The sequence below is a fragment of the Falco rusticolus genome, chromosome 6, assembly GCF_015220075.1.
Source record: "Falco rusticolus isolate bFalRus1 chromosome 6, bFalRus1.pri, whole genome shotgun sequence".
Taxonomy (NCBI): domain Eukaryota; kingdom Metazoa; phylum Chordata; class Aves; order Falconiformes; family Falconidae; genus Falco; species Falco rusticolus.
The window spans coordinates 77,717,363-77,733,445 of NC_051192.1; the positions used below are offsets into that span (position 1 = coordinate 77,717,363).

At 36.6% G+C, this 16,083-nt stretch overlaps 1 protein-coding gene across 6 annotated transcripts in view; it reads left to right on the forward strand.

The window, feature by feature from the left end:
- The window catches only part of ADGRB3 (adhesion G protein-coupled receptor B3), a 466,021-nt gene that overhangs the window by 424,108 nt on the left and 25,830 nt on the right, over window positions 1-16,083 (forward strand). For 5 of the 6 annotated variants that reach the window (XM_037392627.1, XM_037392623.1, XM_037392621.1 and 2 more), the window contains 5 exons: window positions 1,988-2,054; window positions 4,202-4,287; window positions 7,716-7,814; window positions 8,146-8,317; window positions 15,716-15,811. In XM_037392627.1, the coding sequence (XP_037248524.1) occupies window positions 1,988-2,054; window positions 4,202-4,287; window positions 7,716-7,814; window positions 8,146-8,317; window positions 15,716-15,811 (520 nt within the window). The remainder of the gene's footprint in view (window positions 1-1,987; window positions 2,055-4,201; window positions 4,288-7,715; window positions 7,815-8,145; window positions 8,318-15,715; window positions 15,812-16,083) is intronic. The other variant, XM_037392625.1, reaches the window with a different exon arrangement.

The window sequence follows — 16,083 nt, forward strand, 5'->3', positions numbered from 1 at the left end:
ATCAGGGAGAAAGATGACAAAACAGCAGAGCAAAATAAAAACAACTATAAAGCAGGGAAGAAAGCTATCAGAGTGAAGAAAAAGAAAAGAAGGAAGAAATAGTAAAAAAATGACGATAGCTTTACGGTATTAGAAGGCACCTGAGAATCTGTCTTCAGAAAATCTTCAACAGAAAAGGTTCCGGAGAAAGCACATTTCAGAGTCATCAACTGGCAAATATTGAATACATTGCAATAATCACATCACACGTAGGAAATCCAGACTGTTGAAAATTCAGGTTGTGTAAAGAAAAGAGGACAACCTCTACATATTTTTCCAGCTCTGCCTCTAAATGGAAGTCACTCTTTTGAACAGCCTTTTTACTTGAGGGCATGGGAAAAGGAGGGAACAGCTCTCCCTTGGTCTTAAAGATTTTTGTGGCAGAAATTGTTTTCCTTTCATTTAAAATAAAAATGTGTTGACTTTTTTTTTCAGCACAGATAACTGAAGTTATAAAATGCATCAAGAATTTTTATGAACTGATGTTTCTAACTAAATAAACATTAATATTTTAATTACATGTCTTAGTTACAAAGAATGGTCATCCTCACTGAGTGTAAAAGTTCATACCAGTAGGGAAATGTACTGTGAACACATTTTCCTCTCTCAGAAGCCCATGTTCTCAGTCTCTTACACTAAATAACCTAGCTTTTGGAAAAATAGCAAGAAATATGCAGAAAATGTTGAAAGCATTTTTCTTTGACATTACAAAAATAATTTGAACGTTATTGTTGTAGTTGTTTTTTTCAGGTGGGATGTAGAATAGCCTGATGTATTACAGTGAAGCAGATACGAAGTATTTGCATCAATTTATCGTTCCAGAATTTAACACACTGATGCAGTCGGGTTCATGTGGCAGATTTCACATAGCTTCATTGCCACAGGAACCACTTCTACACTTTGCAGTTAGAATTCCAGCAGTAACAGACCATTAATATTATGATGTGCTTGCATTTAATTTACTTGGTTTTCAAAGGTACAGAAACAGTACTGGAAAATAAAGGAGATACGTATGATTCTGATGTGAGTGTTTCTGGATGTGAGATCAAGTAAATAATTTGAATGCATAAACTTGAGTTTTCTTATATGTAGGTGTGATCATGCATTCAAATAAATATGCAGTTCTTTGAATGTGTAATCACCAGGAAAATAGCACAGCTGCATTTACTTCAGTGTGTGAAGCTCCTGATCATTTGCAGATATGGAAAGCTTTACATGATGTTGTATCAAATATTTAGAATCTGATTCTGTAAGCATTCTGTGTCTGGAAATCTGATTGTTTCAGTGAAAGCCCTGGTACAGTTTGACAAACTCTGCAAGATTAGTAGCTCACCAGAAAATACAGTTTTTAGATGCTTTAAAATATACATTTAAATTGTTTGCAAAATATTCCAGTGAATACAGAACAGTTAGATCACACATGATTTTTCTTTAATGTGAATATTGTCTGTAAGACCTAGTTCTAGTAGCAATTAATAAATGACATATAAGAAGACATGCAAAAACCTGGGTTTTTTCTGAAGGTTTATGTTACTGGTACTTGACCTTTCACTGATTTAAGTATAGAATTGTCAGACACTGTAAGATGGAAATGTTTCTAGATGCCTACCTGGCAAGTCCTGTTTAGTTAACTCATCATAGAGAGTTTCAATAAAGATTTGCAAACTTTTTTCCTATTGTGCTCTTAATACATTTGAGGTGTTTCCATATATGTATAATTCACATTAAAACTTTTGAAACATTAACAATTTGTAATGGAAATAACTTTTAACTCTCTAAATCATCATATCACCAAAGTAATTCTTTTGTGTGTATTATATGAATCTCTGTATGTAGGATTGAATATACATTGGAAGAACCTCATACTGTAGTAATTATTAATGCTTTCTTGGCAATGCTTTATACTTATTTTTAATTTGTATTAGTTCTTCTCTAATATTCTTTCCAGCTGTTGGCTGTCTCTTGAAGGAGGGCTACTTTATGCTTTCGTTGGACCTGCAGCTGCTGTTGTCTTGGTAAACATTAATATAATTTCCAGTATTTTCATATGAACTGATGGAATGTGCTGTTTAAATCATAAAAGCTTAGCTATAGAGTAGCATTACATTTTTTCTGTAAATACTGAGCTCAGTATTGTTAAACATACCTTCATTATTTTGAATGCATGATTCATTCAATTGTATCACTTCTTTATACCAGTCATCTCTCCATGTTTACACAGTAAGCTCTGAAAGAATAATGTACTGATTAGTGGCACAGAAAACCTGTTAGAGGCATCACTGAGTTATTATCAGTAGCATCTCTGCAATTGTCACAGCCTTGTAAATTTTATTGACAGTTTTGATAAGAGTGCTGTTTGGCAGAGCATCACTGTGCCAGCAAAAGCAACAGGCAGGAACCAGCCAGCTAGTTCTCCATGGCTACTCGTTTTGAAGGCAAAGAAAAAAAAAATCATCATAGCTGGGGAACATTACTTGTTTGTCTATTAATCTTCCACATCTCTGGAAATTAGGTGTAGATATCTAATTGTAGATATCTGCAAAGTAGATTTCTACATCTAAGCTAGTTATTCCAGCCATATTTCATTGTCTGTGGAGAAAAACACACACTTCTTAGGGCGCAAATTGTCAAAAGTATTTCAGATGTCTACTTCAGGGTAAGATGAATTGCCCCCTACATGTGCCATCAGCTATCAGTCATCTGCGCTACAGTCTGTATGGATTTTTTACAATAATTTGTTTAGCTTTTTTCCCTTACAGATTTTGAATCTAATTCTTCTTTCCACTCCACCAGTTTTATATCAGTATAGTTCTATCAACACCAGTTATTTCTGATTTTCCCTTGCAGAAGGGAATCAGTCATAGTAGTCATCGAATATACAGCCATTGAGCTACATAGATTTTCCTGAAATGGATGTTTACTACTCCCACAGAGTATGTCTCATCATTGCCTGGAGTCAAGCCAGGATCCTTTTGTACAACTCACAGTCCCTGTCATGATAGAGGAGCCAAGGATGTTTACAAAAAGCCAGTCATAATTTTCACATGGAACTGTATGTTCTCTGTGTAATTGGCAAGCTTTGTTCAGAGATGTTTGAAGTTCACAGTCGCAGCTCGCCCTGCCATTAGCTAGTAGCTGTGGAAGGAGCTGTTCCATGCAGCCACTTAAGCCTAAATGTACAAAGCAAAAGAATTAATATAATGTCGACTGAAAAATGTAAATGCTGAAAATAAAGTGATAATAAGAAAAGCTGGAAAGGACTTGGCAGGACAGGCTGGCAACAGTTAGGTGTTTTGGCACAGGTCTTGAAAAATCTGTTTGAAAGGAAAAAAGGATTACCTTTTTCTAATAAAAAAACACCCAAGGAACATTCATTTAACAGATTCAAAACTTGGTATTACCTCTTTGCAGGCCATGCAGAGACAGGATGATAAAGTACAGTTCAATGATACAAATGAATAATAACAGTCATTAAGTTGTCCATTAAATGCCATTAGCATGTCCACTCGGTGCCAAAGTCTGACTGCTGAAACACTTGAATTTTTTTTTAGGTTAGGTCTTCGACCCATGTGTGTGATCATAACACCACTTTAATGAAGCTAAACAGACTTACCCCAGGCATTCATCTGGCCCAGAAAAAAACCCACCAAAAACCTGTGGTCAAACAAGGCTGAAGGCTGGTGTTTTGGTGAATGCCATAGACAATGACTGATGTGCAGGAGGACATGGAAAACCACCAACTGGTTCTGCATAAGTGGGAACACCCACATGGGCTGTAAACGCTTAAAAAGGAACACTTACAGTCACCATGTGCTCTGACTAGCTTTTGTGGCTGTGCACAACTCACATGCAGTGGTTTTCCCAGAATAGGATATATCATTGCAATTAAAACTGAGGAGGTATTGTAGCTATGTTACTGCTCAAGCTTCTGGCCAGCAGACATGTACACATAGAACTTGATACCTGGCATACTTCAAGATTCAAAAATAATCCTGTTGTGGTGTGCGTGTGTGTTACCCATTTGAGAATGCAAACTTCTGGTGTGCTCAGGGACAGTGTTACACAATTTCTGATGGAGTACTCTGAAATGTAACAGGAGGCATTTTGCAAAGTATTTTCTTTCAGGCACTGGAAGATCAACTGTTTGTTTTCTGTTTGACAGGTCAACATGGTGATTGGCATTTTGGTATTTAATAAACTTGTTTCCAGAGATGGAATCCTAGATAAAAAGCTCAAACACAGAGCGGGGTAAGCAACAATTGGGCTATTTTCAACCATATTAAAGTTGTATCACCGATTTTCAGTTACAGATACTCACCAAAAATGCTTTTGATTGTGCTTTGAACTTTTATATTGTGTAACAGTGTGTCTAACAGATTCCATTCGTCCCAAAAGCTGCTGTTGCATTATCCTGAGGGAATGCAACTGAACAAACTGAACATACTGAAACACAAGTACAACAGTATTAAGTTACTAATAATGAGGATTAAACAAATCTGAGCAGAGGTTTCACAAGAATATTACACATGTAAAGTTCTTGCAGGTAGGAAAGCAGTTTTATGAACTGTGTACTGAAAGAACCAATTATTTTTGTCTAGCTGTCCACTTTAATTACTATGGTGGGAAATGTTACTCATTTGTGTAAACTGTTATGAACTATATTTTACAGCATTATATGCCTTGCTGAGGTCATTGCTATTCTGCTATTCTGCTGTTCTGACTATGTGAAGAGTTTGCTTTTGTTCTTGCATCCATATCTACATAGATGTATGTTCCAAATTAGTGTAACAGAATTTTGAAGTAAAAAAACATGTTTAAAAAGAAAAAAAAGGTAAATGGAAATTCTGTGTTACTAGTTATTTATTTGCATTTACATTCAAATTATGTTTGTTATCATGAGAAGAAAGGATTATGACAGTGGTGGTATCAGAAACTGTTTTTCAGTGGATGACAATGATTTGGAGCACTGCAGCAGCAAACCTAGATTAATTCTGTATTAGAGAAAAATATTTCACAAGCGCATCATCACCTTCTTAATGCTTATGAAAGTATGTTTAAGCTTTGCATAATCATTGTTTACAGCTACATGTTCTAGTATTGTCTTTTGGGCCAGCTTGTAGTTACTACCACCAAAATCTGCATTTCTAGCCATGATAAGCAATGATATCTTTATTTTATGGTGTATTACTGCTATGGGTAACTTTATTACAGCTTCACTTTGAATCATTTTACCATTTCACTAACAGTAGCATTCCTAATAAGTTCAATTCATTGGTTAGATGAGCAAATTTATGATAAATACTTCAGCTGGTGTGGTTTGCGTTTAATATTAATTCAATTAAATCTTTTTGGTTTTCAGCTCTTTCACCATTATTCTGACAAATATCTACCAAAAGCTTTCATTTTGTTTCTTCTCTTTTTCTCTTTTTACATTACAAAGTATTAATTTCTTAACCTTACTTTTTTCTACATTGCTTCATCAACATTCTTAACTGTGTAATAACACTGTTGAAATCCAGAGTATTTTAAAACTACCCAAATTATTGCAAGAGTAGTAATAACTTAGTAATCACCAATTCAAATTCACATCTTATGGAATTCCAGTGATTTAAGGGGTTGAGGCAGCCACAAGTTTTGCTTTGTACATTTTCTAAGGATATCCAAGCTGAAATGGCATCATTTTTTTTTCCAGCTACTCAGTTGTCTGCTGTAGAAATCTATTTGCTTACAGTATACTTTCCTGATGAAACAAATAGCTTGCTTTCTAACACTGCACAACTTAGTAAAAAGTAATTTATTTTAAAGTAAATGGATAAAGAACTAGAAATTATTCTGTCAGAAACGATCCAGCTATTCTGGGGAAGCACGTAGATGCCCTCATCGGGAAACAATCTTAACATTTGTGATAGTATGAAATGGTGGCTTGGCAACAGCATTCCTTGATACTACTTGGCAGATGAAAAGTCTTGAGTCATTCTTTGGGGCATAGACATTGGTGCAGCATTTGATCTCCGGTAGAAAGGGCATTGTCACTCATTTCTCAAATTACCTCCTGCAAACCACGCTCAGGAAGGCAACTTCATTCTTTCTGGCAAACATTGGACTTACACCAGTCAAAAGTTCAGTCTAAAATTCAGCTGTAGAAATCATTTATGTAGGATTTAAAGCAGTGAATGGATCAAAATATGCTAACTCCATATGGGTTTTTCCACCTTAATAAGCATTTAGAGAATCAACAAGTGTCTTTGACGTGTATCAATCACTTTCCTGGCATAAGGTATAGCACACACATATGCCCAGACAGAAAGATTCTATTTAGTCTATATACACATCAAGTTCTATTACTTGCAAGATCCAGAGCCAGTCTATAATGGCAAAGAGAATAATCCGGTCTGATAACATAGATGTATTGCCAAGCAAAGACGGTTTTCCCAAGCTGAGGTTAAGCTTACCCAATTTTTCAAGTTGATTCATTAATGCAGATCTTTATTTGGTGTAAACTGGATTCACTGAGTTCTTTTCACACCCCATAGTCACCTTATACAAGGTCATAGTTCTCAATGTTTTTTTTACGGAATAAACCCTACATTTTTATGGAAAACTACTACACTTTTTTATGGAAAATCATCATTCAGTTTATCAAAATGGAAAACACTGGAGTTCAACGTTGATTTGGGCAGTATGTTAAAAATCTTGTGAATGCTGGGTTTGGCAATAAAAGGTAGCTCTGTTGGTTGAAATAACTGGGACAAAACTGAAGTGTTACCTGTCTTCACCACGTTGAGCACTTTCCAGCTGGAAATAGGTAAAGCCCCCTTCCTGTCGCATCTCAGTCAGCTGTGGTAATCTCTGGATCTGATAGCAGAAAAAGAAAGAATAGCAAAAGTCTTTATGTAGTTGACTTAGGAAGTTGAATGCATGCTGTACGTAAAAGAAAATTTAAATTCCAGGTTTTGCCCTTTAACTCTTCTGACAGGTGCTGAGGTACAATTGTCCATACAAAATGCTTTGAGCTTAATGTTTGTGTACTGTGTTTTATTAAAGTGCAAAACAGGTCACCCTTTTTTAGTACCAACTGATATTTATCTCATCAGATTCCATACATTTCAAGCCCTGTATTCAGACCTTTATATGGCACGTATAAAATCACTCCAGATCTTAGTGGGCCATTCAGGTCACTAGTAAAAATCTGACTGTACAGTACGCCCATACTGATTTGATGCTTGAATACTTTTTGCAGGTTTCTTTCCCTATTAACGCTCTATAGTTGTACTGCTTCATACTCCTCCTTTAAGTGTCCTATACTCATTCTCAAGCAAGTTTGGATACAACAGGTCTGAATAGAGGGATTTCACTTTGTGTGTCTATCCTAGCACGTGCTTATGTTTACTTCAGTGTACTGAGCAGTTTTGATCACTGGACATTTGGGGCCTTTTTTAGCTTAAATGGAAGAAATAGAGTCTGCATGAAATGAAGCCCCATAGCATTAACATTTAAAGCTAACAATAATGTAAAGTACAAAGTACAGTTTTGCAACAACATAGAGCATTCATCCTGAGTAAGTCTACTTACTTTTTCTGCATGACGTCATATTTAAAAGCTAAATTTCAGTAGCAATGTTTTTTGGTGACAATTCAATATTTTGTTCTTTTTGTGGGTGTTCTGTTTGTTTGCAGTCAGATGAGTGAGCCTCATAGCGGTTTGACGCTCAAATGTGCCAAGTGTGGAGTAGTTTCAACAACAGCTTTGTCAGCCACCACCGCCAGTAATGCCATGTTAGTCCTGATCATTTACATCTTCTTGTTACAAATCTTATACAGTGCATGTGAGACAATAGTTTGATGATGACAACTGTGTTTGCTAACACTGTATAGAGTGCTGAGCATATTTAAATACTTGTTAACGAAAAGCAAAAATATTGCAACTGTGTTTATTAACTGAATACAGGCTATTCTTTAGAACATAAAGTACCGACACTTACATTCTTATCTGTGATTTTCAAGTTAACTTGATAAAGTGCCATCCTTAAATATGTTTTATTTTAATAGTGAACTTTTACTAATTTTTTACAATATTGAAGTGCTGCTTTTCTTGTTCTTTCAATAGGGCATCCCTTTGGAGTTCCTGCGTGGTGTTGCCACTTCTGGCCCTGACTTGGATGTCTGCAGTTCTGGCCATGACAGACAAAAGATCAATATTATTTCAGATACTTTTTGCAGTATTTGATTCATTACAAGGCTTTGTTATTGTCATGGTCCATTGTATTCTCCGAAGGGAGGTGAGGAATGGCTTCCCAGTTTTCTAAAGGGCTGTGCTACTGTTAATCTCTCAACTGGTCTTTAACGTTATATACAGCTTGCTCTGCAGAAATATGTTTCACAGAAAGAGAAAAGTATTTTATGGTGAGATGTAGAGGAACAAGTGAAAGATAGAGAGGGAAGATCAAGTAATACCAGGTGCAGAATGTTAGTTTCAGTGTAAAACTGTACCCATTTAGTTCATGCTGGCTTTTAATCAGTCCCAAGTTCAGTTTATTTTTAAGTGTTAGGCTTTCCCAATATTGTGACTATGGGGAAATACTGACATCAATGTCATTTTCCTGAAGGCCAAAAGCTATAGATTTTTACAGTCTCTAAAACTGATTCAAACACAAAATGATTTCTGCTTACACTGTCCCTGAAAGAGGACACAAGGAGATAAGGTGTTATGTTGAAGAAGATCTACCCTTTCCGTTCTGCAAACTCATTTACATACTTAAGTTATAGAGACAGTGAGGATGAAGACAGATGAATGCTTTGAGAACAGCAAGGAAAAGCTAGTACCCCTGACCTGCCCTTCACAGCTCAGTGTCACACACTGCAGAATTCGTCATCACTGAAATACAATGTCAACGCTATCACACAAGTACTCTTTCACCTGGCTCTGGTGACAATTTCCCTAATCTACCTAACCTGCTAACTAACCCTACATTTGTATTGAGATAGATCAGTCTGAGAACAGTAACACAATGGCTTTGCTGGCAGATCTGTGGTAGTAGAATCATCTAGCAAAAATGAGCAGGAGGAGCTGGGCTGGAGAGCAGTAATCTGGTCCACCAGCATACCTATGCATTAGCCATCTATCAGCTTCAGGATACTCCATCCCTGGAAGTGTTCAAGGCCAGGATGGATGGGGCTTTGAGCAACCTGGTCTAGTGGAAGATGTCCCTGCCCATGGCAGGGGGTTAGAATTAGGTGGTCTTTGAAGGTCCCTTCCGACCCAAACCGTTCTATGATTCCCTGATTTACCACCACAATGAACCAAATTACACTGTCTGCTATGGTTCCTTCTGATTATCAAGAGTTACTCAAAAGCACTTCAGGACTAAGAAACCAGGAAGATGTTTCAGGAAAGGTTTGTTGCCAATGCCAAGTGGCAAATCTCACACAGTCGTTTCCCTTTCCACCGTTCACACCCTTTAAACATTCAAACTCACTATATTAATGAAAAAGAATTTATGAGTGACATATCTTATTTCAATCTTCCAGTAGTGTACCACCTTGCATGAACTTTAAATCACTATCACTATACTACACAATATACATACATGATTATCTTATCAAAGAATTAAGTTTCCAATCCTAAGGAAAAAGCTTATCAATATCTTACATAAAATAGCACTTTCCATTGTGCTGACTCCCTTCTACTTTATTCAAGCTGTTAGAGGCTATGAACTTTTGTTTTTCTTAGTTTAGCAGCTTTCATAATGGAAGGGGCTTATGTTCTTTAATACCTTTTATATATATATATATTTCTCAGGATAAAAATACGTGCAGAGTAAGACAGATAATAGTCAAGGGAAATCTATTTTATGTAAACTGTCTTGCTGTGCCCTTATTTTCTACGGCATTTTCTTCCTCCATATGATTTACATCTGTGAAAGAGGGTATTCTCATCTGTAGAACTGAAAGCCATCATTTCATATATTCTTTTAGTAAAATGTTAAGACACTGTAACTATTTTTACTTAGATTCTTTGGTAGAAAAAATGGCAGTTACATACTGGTTATTCCATCTTGTGACATTTTTATTCCCATTGGGATATATTAATAAGCCTGGAAAGGACATACCACTTCCCACTTATTGTCATAAGGAATCCTTTTGATTTCAAAATATATATCTTTAGCTCAAGGTTGCAGATGAAACCTTCAAAAACAAAGCAGTATAAAAATTATGAACTTTTGTAGACTCATAGAATATCTAAAGTTGGAAGGAATACATAAGGATCATCAAGTCTAACTCCTTGCTCCTCGTAGGACTACTTAAACCTAAATCACGTGACTAAGAGCATCATCCAGACACTCCTTGAACTCTGGCAGGCTTGGTGCCATGACCACTTCCCTGGGAAGCCTGTTTCAGTGATCAGCCACCCTCTCAGTGAAGAACCTTTTCCTAATGTCCAGTCTGAACTTCCCCTGATGCAACTTGATTCCCTTTCCTTGTGTCCTAATTCCATTTCCTCATGTCCTTTGTGAGGATGCAGAGAGGTTGTAGTGCATACCTGGTTATCAATCATTGATTTCATAAAAAAGCAGACCAAAATCCATGAGGAATTCCAAAAGTAACATAACACAGCATTGTATAAAATCAAAAATATTTGGACATTAAAATCTGCTTCAGTGCACTAATGCAGGAATTTATTTGGGAAAAAAAATGTTTTAACTGCTTAAGGTGAAATTGAACAGGCATCTTCCCACTATGCCCCAAGCCTTGAACTCAAGACATGTTTTCTACTCTAATGACAGCTATTTGCTGCAAATGCTTCATTCCCAGGGAACACTTCAATGTTGCTGAACATCTCATAGAAACATTCTTGTCTAACCCTACTCACAGGTAGGACTGTGGTGATAGAGGTGGAATTAGTCTTTTCTAGAAGTAAACTTAGTGTTGAAATTTGTAGGGTACCTTGATTTGAACCACTTTTAGAATCTTAATTGTGTGTAGGCAATCAGCTAGTTATGGTTTATTGTATTCACTCTTTTAGCAAATCACATATACATATCTCGACTAACTGCAAAGAATCATTATTTCATTTGACTACTTAAAGGAGTTGTTCCCACAAGCCAGTCTTGGCAGTTACACCTCCTGTTCCTAACACTGAAATTCTAGAAGGCATTTGGTAAAACAGCTAATTAATCTAACTACACAGTATTTTAAAAAATGACCTCAAGAGATTTCCCAATGAGGACCAAAAAGCACTTGGATATGATGTCATCCCATATCAAAAAGAGGAGGTTTTTTCTTCAGTCATGACAATTTAGGCAGAAGTAAATGTACAGAGACAACTTATTCACTACCACTAGATTATCACGAGTCAAGATGATGATAGTGGTGGTGGAAGACAAAGAAGCCTGGGCATATTGCTGTTTGAACCATATTTGACATAATATATTGAATCTTCTTTAGTCCTTCAGATATAAAGTGTAAACTGGGCAAAACATTTGACGAACTAATTAAGATAATTTTTTTTTTTCATATGGGAAAAGAAAATGAATAGAATGTTTTTCAGGAACAGCAAAGTTTTTGTAAATTTTACAAAGTATTAAAAGTTGATGCACTTGAAACTTTTTTCAACATTTTTTCAACAAATTGAAAGTTTTGTTTCAAAAATCCGTATGGTCTGCACTTATATAGACCAGCTTGCAGCAGCAAAGACATAATTGTTTACTGCAACAAGTTTCTATGCAGAAAGAGATGTAACCCCAGTAAGTTATGTTTCAGTCTGGCTCTAGACAGCCTAGCTTTCTAGCTCCAGAGACCCTTAGGTGAGTACAAGCCAAGGCAGTGGAGATCATGCACAGTGTGCAATGCAGACTTTGCACTGCACAAGGTACCTCCCCGCTGAAAGAATAGACTGTTACTTTTGGTTTTCTGTAAAAGCATTTTGCTCTGCCAGTGCCTGTCAGGGAAACCCTGCCAACTTATTTGTCACTCTTGATGACAGCTACAAAGCTATCTCAGTTATAGCCTATAGGATTGATCTAGTATTTATAGCATGCCAGCACAGGCAAAACAATAATTCTGACTGTCAGGAAAAAAAATATGGGGTGGAATATATCACCATAAAATTTGAACAAAAACGAGGACAGCCCTGCTTTACTATGCCTTTATTGTTGTTACATTACAAAAAAGACACAAACTTTTACAGTTATATATATATAAATCCCCCATTTTTGCTTTTAGCTATATTGCTATAAACATAAATGATGGAAACATTTTTTGCTTTCTTTAGTATGCTGTATTGAAGATCTTGTGTGACAAGGGCTGCATTAGGAAGCCAGGGATGTTCCCTGATTAAGACATACAACTAGAGGAGAACTAAGTGATGTGTTGCATCTATTTCTGCCCTCCATCAATTCAGAGTCCTTTGGAAAGAGATGAAATCTTTCTATACTTCTGTTTCCTAACTTCCAAGATAAATACAATACTTCTTAAGCATAAGACCTCTTAAAGACCATTTGTAAATTAGGAAAGAAAAAACGCAAAATAAGAGTTAGATATTATGCTGCCTTCTTAGCTCAGAAAGCCTAGTCGGTTTTGGGTTGGTTTTCCTCTCCCTGCTGTTTAAATAGCTGATTGGCCGTTGGAAGATGGTGAGGTGTGTGTCACAGAACAGAGCATGATAGGAGACATTAGCACTGAAGCTTCTCCATCAAAGCAAAACAGTTTGCCTGACCTGCTTGAACACAAGATGCTTTAAAGATAATTCGAATTGCACTGAGTAACTCATGTTAATGCTGGTGATGGGAGGAACCCACAAGTATTTTCTTCTTTTGCTGTGCTCTGCTGACTAGAGAGCATTTGGATTAAATGCATTATTGGCATCTAAAGCCCACATTTCTGTATTGCAGGAGAAAAATAAAGAGTACATGAGTAGGGAGAGGGTAAGTTATAAAATCTTGGAGTTGGTTACTGTTGCTAAGGAAACCACTTCCCTGGTATCCACACATTCATCACATCTGTCTCTCCTGCTCTGCCTGGCTCTAAGAAAATCTTGTAACTTCATGTTAAAAGGCAGGGGGAAGAACAAGATTATATTTCAAAGGAAAATGTAAAGACAGTGCAGCCTTTACAGACTCAAACAAGTCTGAAGAAGCAGTTTAGAAAAATAAGCTGGTATTTAGAATCAACTTTTCTGTGTCTGACATGTAAGGGCACCTAGAAGTTGCAACAGATGTCTATACAACAGATAGAGCCACATACAGCTACATTTGACGTTCCGCATGTTCAAATCATACGCTGCTTGCATGTCAAAAACATTGTAAGAAACATACACATTTAAAGGAAACTGACATGAAGATTCACCCCTTTAGCACAGAAGGTAGTAAAAGTAGGACATGAGATTCCTGAGATCTCTGGAGATATGGAAGAAGGAAGAAAATGAAGATACTGGGGAAGCTTCATGAATGCAGAAACCCCAAAATAAGGAGGCCCAGTGCATAGAGTGAGTTCACACAGTCTGTTCTGAAATAATAATGCTTTGGGGTCAAGCATCATGAGGCTTGAGATGAGATTCAGCACACCTGGGGATGCTTTAGAAGGAGAGATTTTTTTGCGTGTGTCAAATGACTGTGCCAGTGCTTACCCAAAAGTATAAAACTCCAAAGTGTGACCTGACTTCAGCATTGATAAAGTGAGAGAAGACTCGGATTAGGATTGCAACAACTGGGAGATGCCAAATTAACATCAAACACATGGAAAACCACAACAAGTGGTTAATCAGAATCTGAGTCACGATACAGGTCAAGCACACTTTACATTACCACATGCGGGAAGTCTCTCTCAGTGTTCTGAAATCAATCCAAACCTTCCCACCTTTCTTCATTCTTCTTTCTGCTCTGTATTAGTTTTCTTCCACCTGCAACAGTGGCTTATCAAGACTGCAGAGCACTCTTACCAATTTAAGAGTTGAACACTTTAAAAGGCAGGTTAATTAACACTGATAACATACAGCTGTGGGCTGGCTTCAGGGGCGGCAGGTTGGCTGACGTGGATAATGTGCAGCTGTGGCTGGTTCCTGCTAAATGGTTAAATAGCTCTAAGGACCATATGAGGATGAGTACTGTACAGGGAGAGCCCTGGAAGGGGTGAAGGAAGCAGAGAGAAGAGAGCCCCAGGTGTAGGCAAGAAGGGGAGGATGGTTAGAAGAGGAGCAGCGTGGACTGGCCTGAAGAGGATGAAGAAACAGCATGGATAGTAGATGAAATCTTGAAACCTTGTGTGAGACTGGTGGTGGTGCTGAGGCATGATAGGGCTGGTGTGGCCTAGTAAAAGCCTTGTTACAGCTGGCTAGTTTTGATAGCACTGCAATATTGTATGATTTTTTTTTATTTCATTTTTCCTTTTGTGAAAGCTTTTAAACAGCTTACAATAGAATACAATGTATTGAAAGGGGACAGCTTTTCATCAGCAACAGTTAATGAATTATCCTCTTCTGTTGTTCACAAAATGTCCATGAGTAGAATATTATTTTCTCCCTTTTAATTATTCTGAATAAGACATTAAGTAATTTCTACAAATAATAAATGGAATGTAGTTATTTGTAGGTGTTCTGTTGAGAGTACTTTCATATTCAAACAAGCAATGATATTAGATTTTGGTTTTTTATTAGAGATCACCTAAGTTCTCATTTTCCAAGTCACACTTTGCAATCAGGTTCCTAACACAGATGCTTGCATTTCTGGAATCAAAATTCATGTTTTAAAATTTTGCATTCAAAAGTTGCTTTGCTGCCCTTGCTGCATTACCTATGAGAAATCAGCAAAATACATCTGTATCCTACTGTCGGAAAATAGGAGCTGCATTTTTCTTTTGAATGTGCTTCTCAGTTGAATTACAGCTTTTTGACAAGAGTTGCATAACAGTATTTACTTAGACATACTTTCTGCCCCAAATCAAAGTAAACATAGATAATTCTTCAAATATATATGTGTTTTAGGGACAAATCTTAAAATTTACTTTATGGATCATATTAGTAAACAGTAATTTCTAAGTTCCTTTTTTTTTTTTTTTGTTTCAAGAAACCGCACTCTGTGCAAACAGTCCAATCTTCTTCTTTTGGTGCTCACACTGAAGACGTTTACCTGATCTGAAGAGCCTCACTCCTAGAAGACATATATGAGATTCCCTGTAACATGGAGTTAGAGATTATAACTGGAATCATTAACATATTTTGAATTGACTTATTCTTTAAAGTATGATTAGGAGAGCACTATGTATCAGATAGTTCTTTAACAGTTGCTACAATCTGTCAAGAATCTTACACGTATCAAGCAGAAGATACTTTTTTTTTTTTTTGCAGCGGTTAATAGTACATCTATTAATCCTGCTCTCAGACTTGTACTAAACTGAAAGAGAAGGCAAAGCCAAATCCTATGACCCAAGATAGATTTGACTTGACTGCTAGTTAATACTGATCATAGACAAATGTGGTCTTGATTTGATAGACTGACAGGCTTTGCCGCGGCCACAAAATACAGCAAATATATGAAATGGTGGAAATAAGTTTACTGCTTCTGATTTCTTAAGTATGCTAAAGAAAAGTCATGTCTTGTATTCCATACAGTTTAGTTTAATATTTAATAGGAGTAGAATATATGATGTTGCACTACAATCAGTATAAGATACTGTTTTCACAGGTTCAAGACGCATTCAGATGTCGACTGAGAAATTGCCAAGATCCAATCAATGCAGATTCTTCAAGTTCTTTTCCTAATGGACATGCTCAAATCATGGTTAGCTTTTATTTTCTTCTTTAACTATTAATTTAGGATTCCTATCCCAAAGAAAATAACTTAGTGCTGTACATGGCAAGTATGCACAGCTGAAATATTAACACAATTCTTAAGCGTAACTCTGTTTAGGTCATTATCTGCTTGCTTAAATCTCTTAGTAGGTTTTAAATTATTGGTGTGATCATTTAGCGGAGCACAGTGAATTAGTGTCTTCCACCAGTGTTCTTTATGACAAAAGATTCTTACATAACAGAATGAGAAAGTAATCTAAA